The sequence below is a fragment of the Callospermophilus lateralis genome, chromosome 4, assembly GCF_048772815.1.
Source record: "Callospermophilus lateralis isolate mCalLat2 chromosome 4, mCalLat2.hap1, whole genome shotgun sequence".
Taxonomy (NCBI): Eukaryota; Metazoa; Chordata; class Mammalia; order Rodentia; family Sciuridae; genus Callospermophilus; species Callospermophilus lateralis.
The window spans coordinates 139,527,678-139,544,984 of NC_135308.1; the positions used below are offsets into that span (position 1 = coordinate 139,527,678).

General features: G+C 33.7%; 1 protein-coding gene across 3 annotated transcripts in view; it reads right to left on the reverse strand.

The window, feature by feature from the left end:
- Nucleotides 1-16,072, reverse strand: part of Dcn (decorin) — a 35,540-nt gene extending 19,468 nt beyond the window's left edge. Inside the window, exons 1-2 of one of the 3 annotated variants that reach the window (XM_076854933.1) lie at nucleotides 15,883-16,072; nucleotides 11,792-12,038 (exon numbers count right to left, since the gene is read on the reverse strand). In XM_076854933.1, coding sequence (XP_076711048.1) covers nucleotides 11,792-12,005 — 214 coding nt within the window. In that variant the 5' untranslated portion in view covers nucleotides 12,006-12,038; nucleotides 15,883-16,072. Of the gene's footprint in view, nucleotides 1-11,791; nucleotides 12,039-12,784; nucleotides 12,972-15,801; nucleotides 15,860-15,882 lie in introns of those variants that run through there. The other 2 variants (XM_076854935.1, XM_076854934.1) reach the window with 2 other exon arrangements.
- Between the last annotated feature and the right edge of the window lie 1,235 nt (nucleotides 16,073-17,307).

Consider the following 17,307-nt stretch of genomic DNA (forward strand, 5'->3'; position numbering starts at 1 on the left):
CTAATTAGAATAAAATAAAATAAATTTGATAGTATAACTTCTCTAAAGGTAATGCTATAAAATTTTACTTTTGAACATTACATTTAGGTCTAAATGAGTTATTTTTGTTAGTTTACAAATATAAATATATTGAGTAAGCAATTTGTTCATGGTATTAAAAAATTTCACTAGTCACTAAAACAATTTTATTCAAAATGTATGCCACCTTGAATAAAAGGAATGAATGCTAATGGAGAATATTATTAAATGAGGCCTTTGGTCTTCCTTTGGCTTTTTTCTTATTGATGCGGGATGCTAATATAAATTTGACATTCTAATAACTCAATGTGGTTATTTCTATATTTTAAGTTTGCATAACATAAATCTGGAATACTTTTTAGTCTTTGACAGAAGCAATCTTCCATCATATCTGTAACTTGAAGTGCTGAAGAACATGTCTTCATTCATTCAACAGCATGTGGTTGAGTACCTCCTAGGAACCATCAACTTGCTAGCAGCTGAATATAAAGTAGGAATAAATCAGAAATTATCCATGTTGCATGGAGAACATAATTTAATCCAAACTTTTCAATTAAAAATCTAATTGCAATGAGGCACAATAACTCCTATGTTTGGAAAATTCCTTTCTGATTTTGAGTTTTAATTAGAATACATTCATAAACCATTATGGTAGACATACTTCAACTATCCTCATTGCTTTTCATGGAAATGACTTACAATATATCTAAAGTCACGTATTTATGAGTTTTTTTTCCAAATAATTTTTTGTTCACAATATCATTGTTCTGTTAGTGGAAAAAAATAATCTTGTCCCTAATCCAGTGACCACTCTCTTCATAAATTGCAATATCAAAATTCATGTGATTCTGAACTTACATCAATATGCCATGTAAATATAGAACTCACTACAGAAACAGTTCCCATAGAAATAGCAAGAGTGAAGTGTTTTCCATCATAAACAGTGAACCACCAGAACAGCTATCTCGTAGGAAGATATTTAATGGCATTATGCAGTCATAATCCCTGCCATTTTCAGAATGTCAATTTACTAATTACATGCAATTAGAGGTGGGAGACTTCTGCCAAATCTTTGATAATTAGTTGTTATCCAACCAAGAAAAGATATAATTTCCTTTAATTTCAAATAAAGATATAAAGTTACTGCCCACATATTATTTCTTGGGCATTTTGGGGGAGTAAAAAGTAAGTCTTAATTTCCATTATTTTTACTTTATCCACATCATTGCACTTGAATTCTGGTTATACTTAACATTTGTTCAGATTCAAACTGCAAAGATAGTGTTAGCTGTAGAGGGAGAGATTGATCTATCCGAGTGACTGGCAATTTTTATTATGTTGTTATCTCAGAATGTTTTAATAAAAGAAATTGCTTGAGATGAATTATAATACTTTATTTCTGAAGATTTAGCATTAAAAATGCCTTCTTCAGCCTTGTGATTCTTATTGCTTAGTTCCTATAGAGCTATTTTAATGTATGAATCACTAATAAATTCATATCCTTTTGAGATAATTCATATATGAATGTTTTATTATTAATACTTTATATTTCTGAGGCTTTAGTAATTATTCAAAAAAAAATACAATGTTATTTCATGTTCTTCAAAACAGCCCAATGTGTCAGGTAAGGCAATATGATACTTTCCTTTGTCCAGATGATTTTCAGACAAGGTTTAATGACAAGAGAAAACTCATTTAGCTAAGAGTGAGTGACAAAGTGTGTTTAGAAGATTGTTCTCTTGGATTCCAACATGACATATACTTTCTCCTGTCAAATCTACATCCTCCAAAAGATATCACACCCAATATCATGTTATAGTTTTGAAGACTCTGACAAGTGTTGGGCTATTGCCTGGCATGTTCAAGAACTAAGGGCAGAATACCACGGGCAAAATACTACAGCTGAGTTTCTAGAATGTCACAAAAGGAAAATGTCAGGTAGTCTATGGATCCCAAATGTTCCAGCATGCACAACAAGGTTTCTATTGGCCTATATCAAAATAAGAAAAACAACAAGGGGAATCTGGTTAGTTTTAATATAAAGTACCTCCTGCAATTTATGAGAGCATTTCTTGCTACTATTTCCTTTTTTTTTAAAATACACACCTTCTTTAAAAAAAAAAAAAAAACCAATATGAGAGTAGACATCAGGTTGTTGTTATTTAGTTAGGTTTGGTTTTGACCCTATTAATCAATGGATTTTTCAACATTCACAAATATTTAGTTGTCCCAGAAATCAGAAATTTTTGAGCTAACACATCCTCTTTTTTTTCCCCCCACAGGTAGAGAAAAAGAAACCCAGAAATGCCAGGTGGGTTAGTCAAGGTGCCTCATGGCTAAAGTAGCCCAAGAACCAAGATGGTTTGAGTTCTCACTCATGGAAAACTCCATCCAGGCATTTCTTCCTACTTCCGTCGTCTCACAATGCTTTAAATCTTCCTCTTATTTCCCCACTCTATAAATGCTCATCTCTACCACTTCAAATAACACTGATTCCCTGCTTCTAAAGCTTATGATGTACTGTCCTGTATTTTAGGATCTTTTGCTTGTTGATTGTTTCTGCATGTTTGGGGTTAACTAAGACAAATGATCATTTTTCATCAGATGTCTCTACCTGTGGGGAACAAAGAGGATGAATTACCTCAAAAGTTTCCTGATGTCCTCTGGCTGTTTGTACACAGGTGTCTTTCTGATTAATTTTGAAATACAGTCGTAGGTAGGAAGTTTGTGAACATGTCTTTGAGATCCTTTCCAACATATTTTGTTACTAAGTCTCTCCACATCCTACTTTTATTGTAGTTCTTTTTTTTTTCAGAAGTATTGGGATATAACTGGTTATAATTATCATAATTTTGTTTCTAATTCTCAAGTAAATGATACCATCAAATATATCATTCACATTATATGCACCAAAAAATCCCAATAAGTAATTAGGCCCTCACTAGCTGTTTCTGGTTAATTTAATTCCATATGATGGTGTAAATGCTGTACTTTTCAAATCTAAAAAAATCAGTCTTTATTTATCCATCTGTATTCAAATTATCTGGATTAAAATAACCTCAGCCACTAACTAGTGATGACCAGAACTCTAGTTTGCATCTCTGAACCTGTACATCTTCATCTGAAACCAACTGAGCCTGGGGTCAATTGGATAGAAATGCATTTGAGTTAAGTATTGTTTTTGATGATTAAAAGTTGCTCATTTGAACTAAAACTAATCTTCACCATGCAAAAAAACTATGTGGTATTCTATGGAACCCGTTATTTAATCTTAATTTTTTTTACCACTTAAATAAGCAAAGTTAACAAATACTGTCTTTAATTACATGTAATTATATTAACTTCATATGATTTTCATAAAATAATTCCTACAGATATTGATGGATTTTACAGTAATTCACAAAACAACAGAGAAAATAAGATATTAAGCATTTTAAAAATGATATATCAGTTAGCCAGGTAGAATAAGCTTCAAATAAGATGTTCTATAGTTTTAACAAAGTCCAGATAATATGACTGATTGCTTCTCATACAATCTTAAGTAGATGATTTAAGTATCTATGAAGTTAGCTTAAAATTAATTTAAATATAATTTATTTAAATTCTTAAGCAGTTTGCAATTATAAGTAATGACCTTCATAGAGACAAGTAATATCTATGGATCTTCTCTATTTAGTACTCTGTAGAGTAACTTATGCTTATGCCTCTCTATAGAAACATGAAGATCTAAGCAAATGTGCAAAATAATAGTAGTACTTTTCAAAGATTTCATTAATTATATTTCTTATCCTTCATGTCCTTCTAATATAAAAACTCATCCAAACCCCTTAAGAAGTGAAGTCCAAACCTCTTTCCTTTCCGCTAAGACTAGGATGGACTTATGATGCCTCTGTGAACCTGTGGGATGCTGTAGAATGGTATTATGATATTTGAGACTAGGTCAGAAAAGATGGTAACCAGTTCATAGCTGCTACCTAGTTCACAGCTGCTATATAGTTCCTCTGAGATGCTTGCTCTGGGGGCAGCCAGAAGCCTGAAGAAATATGTTTACTGCTAGACCACCATCTGGACAGATGAGTCACTCGGAAGACAACAGATTGAACAGCCACTTGTGACTAGCGCCAATGCTCATCATAAGTCTAAAGGACACCATCCGGATGGCCAGCCTAAGGCAAGCATTCCCATGATTCTGGTCCTATCTAATGCTTGACTGCAAACAGTGAGAAACCTCAAGTGAGAACACCCTTATTAGCACTTCCCAAATATCTTGTTCCTCAAATTGTAAGCAAAATAAGATGATTTTTTGAAGTTACCATGTTTGGGAATAAAATACTTCTGCAGCAATAGAAACAGGAATAAAGTGATTTCCTAAATTTAGTTTTCAACAAACTTTAATATAATTTTCATTTTTCTATTACAACACAGTTTTTTTTCCCTAAGCTAACCTGAATTATTTCATTTGCTCTCACAAATTGTGTAAAAGGAGTTTTGTCTTCTTTAAAATATGATTATTAAAGTAAATACAAGTATACTAAGTTACCAGAAAATCATTTCTGAATAAAGACTAGTAAGAAATGCACTACCTTTTCTTTTTTTCCTTCTGGTAGTCCCAGTGATGAAGAGCATTGCTCTGCTGGTAAATGTCAGCAATCTGGTAAACATCACGTTGGACAAAGGCCAGGTTACCCTAAAACATCATGCTTTATTTCCTGCCACGTGGCAGGAGTCCAAACTCTAGGATTTATACTTGTTGATTTCCAACAGTTTATTTTTTATAATTCTGTCTTCAATTTAATAATTAGGATAGTGGTGATACACTTGCCTCAGTTTTTGTCAAATCACCAAAATAACATTCAGGTTCTCCAATCCCAACAAAAAAAAATGTTTTTTACTTCAGGCAAACATGTTTCCCTTTTTCCCATATTAAAAAACAAATGGTAATCGGACTGTGATAACAGTTAGCCCAGGCTTCTGAAACAGAAAATTTTCTCTTTTATTTCTATTGCCTTTCCAAACAAACTTAAGGAAGGGTTAAGCTTCCTGGCGTTACAGTCATCCTCAAAAGGAAGAAGCCAGGGTGCACTGTACTTATATGCTCTCTAATACCAATCAGCCATGTTCCCTCTGGTGTCCAGTTTGGTAGCATATGTTTATCAATTAATTGATTAATTACTTATTGATTTTTAAGAGCCCATCAAGTATAAGACATTTTATTGTGTTTAGAATGTTACAAATATAAATTATCACTACACTTCCCTTCTGCTGGAGAAAGCAGATCAATACAGAGGTAAATTAAAATATTGCATAATTCTATGCATGTATATATATAATCAATTGTTACAGGATAATCAAGGAGAATATAGATAGAATGAAAGCACAGAAGTCGACATGCAGGAGAAGTTGTCTCAAAGCAGTCTACAGAATAAATCCAGGGTAAATAAATCGGGAGTATTACAATGCAGTTGCTATGGGGCTTTCTCCTTTTACTGAGACTGGATTGCAAACTGGTTTAAATTCTTTATCCTCATTTTTGAGGAAATATATAATCCTCTTGTAATTATTTTGAAGGGAAAAAGTTAAGATGACAGGGTCTCATGGTTTTCCTCTTTCATCCAGGGAATTGCTGTTCCAGCTAACCTATTTCCATCCTGTCCCCTGGAGCCAGGATGTTCTTCCAAAAGAGAATGCATCCCAGCTGCAGTCTAATGAAATGCCTTGATCCCACACAGCTGCCTTGCTCTCCCTCCTGGGGCCAAGAGGGAAACCAGGGCTGCATCAGTTCTCAGGCAGGTCAAGAAGGCAAACACTTATCCAGTTTTTTTAGATTCCTCTCTTCCTCCTCACCATCTTTAACTCCTGAGTCAGGAGTCTCAGCTCTCTGGGTAAGACCTGAGTGTAAATCTTGCTTCTCCTGAGGATTGTCAAGACTCACCCTCTGCCCAGTGCTAATTTAGCAACCCAGTGGGCATACTCTGCACATCCTTCTTCCTATAGTGTGTTTTGAAGAAGCCCTTTTGATGCATCTGACAATCTGAATAAGGGACTCCCCCCTAACCCCCGCCACCCACATCCCTGCTGCTATAAAGCTAGAAACTAGGAAGGCAACAGGAGCTTCTAGCATCCTGTCTGTACCCTGCAAAATAGCCCTGATTTATTCTTATGGATTGACTTCAGGGGAGAAGTCTAATGGTTTATTGTTTCCTTTATAAGATCTGCTTTGGGCAAACTAGTCTCCCCAGGCCAGCAACTGTGACATAATATATCCCAAGTGGTAACCACGGACAAAGTTTTCACCAGCATGAGCAGAGTCAGTTTTAAAAAGAAACTATGCAATTTTAACAATTCTATGGTTTCCCTGAGTTTTTTTTTTTTTTTTAATGAAAATATCCTTTACATTAAGAGGAACATTTTAGGTACCAGTAGGTAATTGTGTTGCTTTCACGTGACCAAATTTAATGTGTTCTATCTTCTGGTGCCATTTCCAGAAGGTTAAGAATGTGAAGTTTGAATCACTTACTATCATAAAATAAATACATGCTTCATCCTCAAATCCAGCCAAGCAGTTTTTGTTCAAAGGAATATTGGATTAAAGAGCACCAAACCTCTTGATAATTGTACATTTTTAAAAAATTCTCATCTATTTATATTTGGAGATGACACATCCTTCCTTAGGAGACAGGAGAAAGACAGTGCTCTTTATGTCTAGTTTGACAAACCATATATGAGAGACTGTCAATTTCAAATAAAACATAAAGGGTATACCATAAGTAACCTCAGGTTGTTGGTTGACTTAGAAATGATGAACTAAATATAAAAGTTACTATAATAAGCATTTTCACACACATTTTCTAGTCTTACCATGGCAAAGTAGGATAGGAGCTCAGAGGTGTTTAATTGTATGACCCAAGCTATTTCCAATATCAAATGATTTTAAAACCTATTCCAAATCTTTTGAAACTTAATTATAAAAAAATGTTAATCAATGTTATTTTAAGTTTTAAAAATATACAAAAGATGAGATATAAACTTATATTTGACTTTTCAGGCCTAATCTGCCTTTCATCAATGAGATGAAAGTCATTACCAAATTTTGCTAACTAATAATACTTGACAAAAGATGAATGGCGGAACCAAAGAACACACAAGAAATACTATCTTCCTTCATGATAACAAGGACAAGACTGATATTAAGACATTTTAAAAAGATTTGACAAGAAGGAGTTACATTTATCAATTGTTGGACTGTGGGGTTGCCTCCATTTCTTGGTTGTATAAAGAGTGCTGCAATGATCATGGATGCACAGATGTCTTAGATTTGCTGATTTCATTTCCTTAGAATATAAACCCAGCTTGGAATTGTTGGATCATATGTTAGTTCTTTTAATTTGTTGAGGAGCCTCCATAATGTTTTCCATAATGACTGTAATAGTTTACATTACCACCAAGAGTGTGCAAGCATCCTTATTTCTTTACATTCTTGCCAGCACTTGTTATCTTTATTCTTTTCAATAATAGCAATTCATCCTGGGGTGAGGTAATATCTTTTGTTATTGTTTTTGTTTGTTTGCTTGTTTGGTACTGGGGATTGAACTCAGGGGCACTCAACCACTTAGCCACATGCCCAGCCCTATTTTATATTTTATTTAAGGACAGAGTTGCTTAGTGCCTCACTTTTGCTACGGCTGGCTTTGAACTCTCTATCCTTCTGTCTCAGCCTCTGGAGACACTGAGATAACAGGCATGTGCCACCCCACCCAGCCAGATGAGGTAATATTTTGTAGTTTTGATTTGCATTTCCCTGATGATAGTGATGTTCAACATGTTTCCATGTATCTTTGGTCATCTGTCTATCTTCTTTTAAGAAATATGTATTTAGACTTTTCTTCAAACCTCAATTTTTAATGTTTTTTTTATTTTGAGGTTTGAAGTTCCTATTATATTTTGGATATCTACCCTTCCTATTTGTTACAGTTTGCAAATATTTTCTACTATTCTGCAGGATGTCTCTTTACTCTATTGATTGTGTCTTGGCTCAAAAACTTTTTAATTTGATGTAATCCTATTAGAATAGTACCCATTGATGGATGAGTTGGTAAAGAAAATATGGTATGCATGCGCACAATGGAATATTATTCAGCCATAAATATTGGAATCCTGTCCTTTGCAACAACATTAATAAAACTTGAGATCATTGTGCTAAGGGAAATAAGCCAGGCACAGAAAGACAAGCACAGCATGATCTCACTCCTGTGTGGAAACTTCTTAGAATCTGAGAGTAGAATGGTGGTTACTAGGGACTAGAAAGAGTGGGAATGGGAAAAATGTTATCTATGGGTACTAAGTTACAGTTAGCAGCAGAAAGTTTTGGTGTGCTGCTGCCCTAGAGATAACAATAATATTCCACACATTTCAAAAACCTAGAAGAAAGGATTAGGATAGTTTTCACTAAAAAGAAATGATAAACACTGAGGCAACAGATATGTGTAAACTAATTTAAACATGATACAATATACACATGTATCAAAGTATCACATAGTACCCCATTCATAGTAAATTTTTATGTATTTTTATGAAAATGAATGAGTATGTCCATAGGTTTCTGAAGTCACTAGTCCTATATATACCTTTATTGTTTTTTTTTATAAATGCTATGATTAAGAGTGAATTATTTTATGCCTGAAGAGGACAGATAAAGAGAGAAAATAAGGGTCTCATAAAATTCCCATTCAAGTTACACACTAAATTACAACAAACTATGCAAAACAACTTGGCACCCATCTGTAGAAATTCATGTGTACTTTCTCCGTCCCTCATGCTCTACAAAAGTATATTATAATAATATTATGATGAGTTACAACCAGGGACTTGAAATAGCCCATGGACTAATTACTCAACTTAATTTCACAGTTTTCACTTCTTAACTTTGAAAAAATTATCTAAAATTGTTCACTCTTTAACTTTACCAGAAATACTTCTTAGTGGAAAAAATAGTTGAATATTATAACAGAAACATTTGCTTGTATTTTATTTAGATAATAACCAAGGATTATTATCTTTCAACATCATAGCTTTTCTCTTTTCATTCAATGCTAGAGCAAGAATAATCCTTAAGATAATATTAGCTATTGATGAAGAAAATAACCAACATTTTCCATCATAAGCTGCATTGGATTCTTTTCTTTATTGCAATAATTCAAGCTTCATGCTCAGATCAATAGGGAACATGAAACAAAATATACCACACTGTCTTTACTATGAATAAGGTTGCATTTTTTCTTACTTTAAAAAAAAAAAACTCATCTATTATCTTTTACTTGACATGATCATTATATAATCAAGACATGTACTGCATTGCTTCTGTGAGGTGAGTATTTCACTTACATAATGGGATCTCCTAGACTGACTTTTACACATGAAAATGTAAAGGTTCTCAACAGCTTTCCAGGATCATAAAGTAAGCAACAGTTAGATAGTAGTTGAAAATCTGAATAGCGCTAACTGTTCTCTTTAAAGGCAAGGGGATTTCTCTTCTCTTCAAGTCCATTTTCTACTGTAGAAATACATCATTAAACTTTTTACGATATATTTCAATATTCATCTCTGAATAATAAAAGTACCTTGGATGTACCCACTGCTCGCTGAAACTCAGTTTTATTAATTAAATGTAGTTTCTTAAAATAAATCATTGTCAGAATCTCGGCTACTTCCTTAACCTGTAAGACTCAGAAAATCTATGTGTAAGGAAGGAATGTTGTATGCTTTGGGCACTTAGAGGAAAACAAAACAAAACAAAACAAAAAGATAACTTTAGTGTCTAAATACAAAACAAGATAAACAAAACGGTAACAGCAACAACAAAACAACAAATTGCATTATGTGTCTTCCAAGTCAGTGTACTTGATGTTTCCTAAGACAAAAATTTTCTATTTAGTTTTGACCTATTAGTAGGTTTGTGCCTTTTAAAAGTAGAGAATTGGAAAACTGGTGCAATGCTTTTATCAGATTTCAGCTTTAAAAATTATTTCTCATGGAAGCAAAGTGAACCTATATTCAAAAATAATGCTATGGAAAGTGACTGGCTCACTCTCAAAAATACCAACCATTCATTTTTGATAATATATTTAGTGGGAGTAATAATGAGTCCCTTTAACCTTATTCTCAGAGGTAAAGTGAATTTTGACTGCATCACACTTCTTGGGAACTTTGCTATTTTAGTAACTTCAAAAAAGAGTTTACCACTAGTCTATCTATCAAATGGTGTTACTTTGTTCATATTTTTTCAACTCATTAATTTCTTGCCCAAGACAGTAATGCAAGTTATCTCTAGACACTTATAAAACTTTCTGGAGAATTTCATAGTAATCTAATATCCCCTGTAGTGACTATGCAATTCAAAAAGGAAGTTGCCACTGCTAAAAGGTAAGATTCAAAGAACAAGGACCATATATGGCTTCCTCATCTTTTCTTCCCCATAATCTAGAATAGAATTGAAGCATGGTGGGCTCTTAGCATCTTAATTGCAGGAGTGAATGAATGAAGCCAGGGAATTTATCCTTTACCCTTTGGAAAACCATTATGTGCACAAGCATTTGGGTTGTGGACAGCTATATATATATATATATATATATATATATATATATATATATATATATATACTGACATTGAAGAAACTTCTGCAAGTATTTTTTTTCAGCTCTTTCTGTTGAACATATCTTATGTTTGTCTGAGTTCCACTGTGTAGTTTATTTCCACTGTAGAAATTAATGGCAATTTTTTTCCTGCAAAATATTCTTGGCAAGCATGTCTTGAATAAATAAAGAGCTTCTGAAAGAAGTGCCTTATACACTATGGGATTTCTTCCATAAGGAAATATACATGGCAAAATAATAATGTGAGGATTCTTTTTCTCTTTTTTTCCAATAAGAAAATACATCAAAAGAAAGGAAGAATGTGAATTGGCTGCCATGTAAACTAAGTTTATTCTTCTTTGGCCCATCCATTGGGCCTCCAAGCTTTCTGGAGGTTTATCTCTTAAGTATATTACTCTTGGAATTTCCAGACCAAGTGTTTCTGAAAACAAGATAAATCAAACTGTCTGGTGTTAGGCTAAAGATATATACTCCATGATTACATTGGATATTTATACCATACTTTAATCATAAATATTTCCTTTGAAACTTTCTAAAGAATATAAACAGCCAGATTACGAAATACCATAGGTAGAAGCAACACTAAGACCCAGAGATTAAGGGAGCATTTTAGTACTTGGAAGATAAGTTTTTGTTGTAAAATGTACTTTGTCTTGCTTCTGATAACTCCATAGTTTATGATCAAGTCATGGTCCAACTCCGCTATGTGGGCTGAATCCAGTGTAGAGAGATTGTCCAGGTTTTCTTACTGTCTAAATTTTTATGACACCAAATCATAGAATTAAAATGATCCATCCTCTGGAATCATGGAATATAAGTTTTGTTCAAAACTTCATTTTACAAAAAAGGGGGCCATGAAGCTCAGAAAGACTTCTTAAGAAAGTGATTTAGTCAAGATTGCAAAGTGATGGAATCCTGATTTTTAAGAAGGGAGGAAAGACAAAGTGTCCCTAACCTGAAAACTACTTTTCTACCCTATGCTGCTTCCTTTACTCCTCATTAGGTGGCAGTGTCTCTCGTCTTTGGAATTGCAGATACCAACCGAAAATCCTCAACTCTGAGAGAAGCCAGACCCATGAAAGAGAACAAATTAGGTAGGCAAGGAGAGCCTGCACCCCACTCACCCAAATCAGAACACTGCACAACTCGAAGGTGGCACTGACAACGGAAAGGACACACAGGTCCCAGGGGCTCCATTTCTCCAAATTCAGGAACACGATCTTCTGGGCCTATCCCAGAAGCCTCATCTTCTAGCATAAAGTCAAATAAGCCCCTCTGTTGAAAAGGTCCAGCCCAGGAAATTTGTGCAAGCAGGAGGAAGATGAGGGTCGCCTTCATGATTTATCTCAGATATTTTCACAACCTAGGGACCTAGGAAACAAACGAAAGGTATAGGAAGACCAAAGTCCATGAGTTGTTTTTAATATAATGTCCCATACTAAAGTAAAGATGGAGAAAGTATAAAAAATAATATTCATTATGAGGAAGGAGAACATGAAAGATGTATTCAAGAGGTAATAAAGTAATTATAGCTTCACTTGCACAGCGAATTTCTTATGAAGACTTTGAATAGGTTGTGAATCTATTTGAATCTGCTGTCTGAATTAAAATGATATACTATACTTTCATATAATTTGCAAAGTTTTAATGATTATAAGTCATTCTGGTTTTTGATACTCTCAACACAAACCATGACATAGTTAAAATTCTTTCAATACAGAAGAAAGATCACCAATTCCTATCTCAGATGAAGCTCTGGAAACCATCCTCATCTCTCCATACTACTGTATTTATCTTGGTCTAGGCCTTCTCATCATCCCCTGAACTATTGCAAGAGCTTGCTCATTTCTACCCTGAACATTTTCTCTAACCCAGGCCATCTTCCACTCTTCTACCCAAGTCATCCTCTGAAAATCAACCTTATTAATTTCTATTGCAACTCCTTTGTTGGCTTCCGATGGCTTGCCAATTATGTCCTCATTCCCTGTGCCCTATGTGAGACTACTCATAATTTGGTGCCATCTGATATTTCCAGGCATATTTCTCTGTTTTCTCTCTCCTACTAGATCCTCTCTCTACTCTTACACTCAAAGTCACTTGCCATTTACAGTACTTACCTTGCGGAGAGGTGGAAAGGTTAAGTTAAATAATGGCTTTCCTTCTGTGTCCCCTGACTTATACAGGCAGGATGCTCCTCTCTGCCTCTTCTGTGCTCCCAAAGCACATCACTCTTACCTCTTTTAAAGAACTTATCACATTATATTGTAATTTGTTTTGCATGCTTGGTCTGTCCCCCCCTCTAGACCATGTAGTCCTTCAGGGCGTGTCTTATTATCCCTTGTTCTGTACCCAGCCTTGCACAATGTTTTGCACACAAATGACTCAGTTGACCATCAGTTTATTAACAACATAATTTATTCAATATTTTTCCAAGTCACCAATCATTTTGATGTTTTAAGACACAATCTAGTGTTTTCTTCAAATCCAAATTTCTAGAATAAAAAAATGTATACATATATCAAATGGTATAAGAAAAATTCACATTTAAAAAATAAATCTGTTGGTTAAAATCCCAAATTGATTATTTTTAAAAAGTCAATAAATACATGTGGAAAACCTAATTGATTGTTATATAATTTATATATTATCTACTTTTTACTAGTGGTAACTTTTACTAGTAGATAATTTATATATTATCTATTTTTACATTTTACTAACCTTTTGTAAAGTCAAATAAAGAAAAAAGCTCAGTTTTGACAAATGCATATAATATTTACCTATTCATTAAACAAACTCTTATAAATATATACATCCATATTGTTAAATGGGCTGATGTGACCTAAATAACTCAATGATAAATCTGAATAAGTCAGAATAGGAAAAAGCGGTTGATTGCATCGAGAACAAATAATCCATTTTTAAGAAGATGTGTTTTAAAATGCCATTGAAACTCTTCTAAAGTCCCAGAACATATTGCAGATATTATGTTGAGTCTCAACATCATTGCTTTGAATTGTACATGTATAAGAACTAATATTAAGGCTGGACATCCATAATTAGAATTAAAGACTTGTTTTGAGCCACCTTAGCCAATGGAAACATATGAAAATAAAGGGAAAAAATCTTTGTATGTGTCTTCTGGAAGTTTTTCCAGATTCACTAGAGAAGAAACAAAATGTTTTTCAATTTCTTACACCTTTGCTCTTAGTTTATATTCAGTATTGGAATATGTCTAAAGAAATACACACAATATTGGCTTATGGTTTTTCGTTTTAAAAATAAATATTATTATTCACACAGTCAATTAAAATTCAATGTCAGGGGTTCTCCTGAGCCCATTCCCACTCAGTTGTTGAGTTTCTCTTTAAGGGGAGACTGTTGTTTTGGCAGGACATTTTCTTGCATTGATCTGAAGGAGAGGTCCTCTATCTGTTTCACATTAAAATGCAATGTTTACGGTTTACCACAAGTTTGCTAGCCTTGCATATTTAATGTCTTATAATTTTAGAAAAAAAATGAAGCAAAGTAATTGCAGATTTAATAAATAGCAAAGAGAGTTGCAGATGTCATTTTGTAATCCTTTCCTCAGAGTAGAAACTGCCTGGCTGTTTTACTAACGACCCAAAAAAGGAAATGTTGAGCATTAGCTCAGAGCAATAGTATCATCATTTGGAATTGTTTACTCTTTTTAAAAATGGTGCAAATTCTCTGTGCAATTTCTTTTTGATAGAAACTGAGTAAGATAGTTCATAGATTCAATGACTTATTTTGACATCACTTTCATTGGCTTTGTGTATATGAATGCATTTTAACTATAAATATCCTAAGAAAGACTAACATGTCCAGCAACTTTATGTAAATCCTTTCATGAAATAACTTCTTCTACATTAGTGTCATAGGTACCTAAAACACAGCATCTTAAAATGATTAATGTAGGCTCCTGACAGTCTTGATTTCTTCAATTTTTTTCCTTCCTTTCTTAATAAATCACATGCAAAAAAATGGACAGCAAATAGAACTTGCCCATAGAAAGCAAGGAGGCTGTTACTGAGATGACATACTTTTTACATTTCATTGCAACTATATTAAGTATTCTCAAAATGTATGTAGTGTCATTATTCCACTAATGTTAGTTGTCATGGCTTATAAATGCTTTATCAAAAATAATAAAATGACCTCAGCAGATTGAATTCACTGTATCGTTCAGACCAACATTTATGAAATGTCATTTATACCTTTCCTATGACTTTTAAAGTTAAAATATATCCCTCAAATGATAAGGGGAGATATTAAGTGCAAATCAAAATTAAAATCCCCAGTGCTGGGTGACTTCAAAACTTCATTAATAATACAAGTAATTTAAAATAAATAATAGCAGCATTTATACATAAATAGGACTACTATAAAAAGTATTTGGCTTTTTTTTTTTTTTTTTTTTCTGTTAAAAACAGCAGGAGGAAGAAAAAGCCACAGGCATTTACATCACTGAGAGCCCACTTAACCAGTGGTCATCAGGTTACCCTGTTTTAAAGTTAGAAAGAAAATTACCCACACCTTCATTTTACAGTGCATGTACCTTATAATAAAATTCCATTTGCTTTAAAATACTGAAAAGGACACTCCTTTACAGTAAAGGAATTGTGCAATTGCAAAAATATCTTAGGTCTTTAACATAATAAGTATTTGCAATGTTTATTTTTAACCTCTGGTAATAATTTCTATTCATTTCTGGGGGTTATAGAAATATACATTAGCTCTCTACCGCTAATCACTAGAGTTCACTTCTCTGAGGTTTTAAAAGTTTGTAAAATATACAAGAATTCAGGATGGGAATAAATCCTTAAATGTATAATCTAACCACAAATACTATGCTAGTTTAGAATACTTTTCTGTTAACACTTCATAAAGAGCTAAACATTTCATCAGTACAAATACAAAAACATCAATATAGATAGTCGTGGTGTTCGGTTACAGTTTTTTCATAAGCATCTTTGCAAGAACAGAAGAGAAAAAAGTAAAACAATGCATTCAATCATTTTACCAAATATTTAACTTCTGCTTTCAAGCAATACTTGTTTAAAAGGTTGCATAAGATTACTAAAAGTTTAGCATGATTTTTTTCCCTTTTTCTCACCAAATATTTCCTTTTGCTCTCGACTTGACCGAAGTTTTATTAGTCTGTAGCAGAGTTCAGGACAATTATTGAAAACCGTACCTTTTAATCCGGGTACTTGCCACAGGAGCCCTCAAAGCTGAGATGCAATTACACTAAATATTCAGCCCAAGCAAAAGAGTTTGCAGGTGTGGAAAGGAGGAGGGGGTAGGTGCTGCTCAGTGACTGTCACTAGGTTGAAAACCTCCTGCTTCTACTCCATAGCACAGTTAAAAAATAAGGTTTCCCTCAATGAACACAATCCGGCTGACACCCACATTAGATCATATGGTAATGATATGTCTCTTGTATTGTAGCCAGAAACTTTATCGGTCTTTTTTTCTCCGCATTTGCTTTATTCTTTTTGCATCTGCTTAAGATTCTAAACTGTTTTTGTAGTATAGTGGAGTAACTTGACTTGAAATTTATCTTATTGTCGATTCTTTCCCTAAAATATTATAACTAAAGGGTTTGTCTCCCCACCCCCAACACCATCCCCCCTCTGCAAACTTTCTAGCTTTGTTTATCAAGAACATTCTTTATACTCCCAAAATGACAAGTTTTCTTGCTTTTAAGATGCATAAGTCCAGAAAGTGGAATGAAATTAATCCTGGAGTTGTTTTAAATGTGGTCTGCAAAAATGACTGAGTAGCCTTATTCAAAATTCCTCATTCAGGTTTTTACTTACCTTACAAGGTTTGTGTAAATTCAAGTACTAACTAACTATGCTATGGACCTTTCTGTGCATTTTGAATGTACCCTGGAAGAAAGCCAGGGATTTATTAAAAAAGTATGTCATTTATTATTTTCATTACTCACAATTTAAAAATTGCTTTGTTTTCTGCCTGTTGTTGTTGTTGTGCTGTTATAAAATAAAACACCTAGATACTAGAAAGTGGTTACAATATAGTTTAATCCTCATTTTGAAAAATTTGCTTTTCTTAGGCTATATTTTTATGTAATTCAGAACTTTGAAGAGGCAAATAGATTCTTTGGCTCTTTCCAAATTTCAGTAAGTGGAAAAAAAGAAAGTACAAATACGAGGAAAGATATTTATTTAGCCACTGGAAAGAACTTTTTTTTTTTTTTTTTTAATAATTCCCTTGCTGGATGCTGTGAGTTGTTTCTGTGTAAGTCTCTATGTTTTGTTTTGACTTGTATCTTTATGCTCTGGCCCCTAGGCTGTTACCAGGTGGAAACTTAAAGTCAACATCTGTGAAACAGGAGAAGAACCCCCTGGCAACCTCCCCCTCCTTCCCTCCCTCATGTAGTCATCTAAGTATATACTTCTACAGTAAATATTCTTTTGCCCTGATTTACTTGAAGGAATTAAATTCTTTAATGGGTATTCAAAGGAAGGGGGTGGGTGTGACTCCATTATATTTTGGCTTTTTCCCAAGCCTAGCCTCCCACATTTTTACCCCCACTCCCTGTATCCTTAATATCTCATAATCCCATGCCCAGTTATTCTGGTAGTTTAGAAAAAGG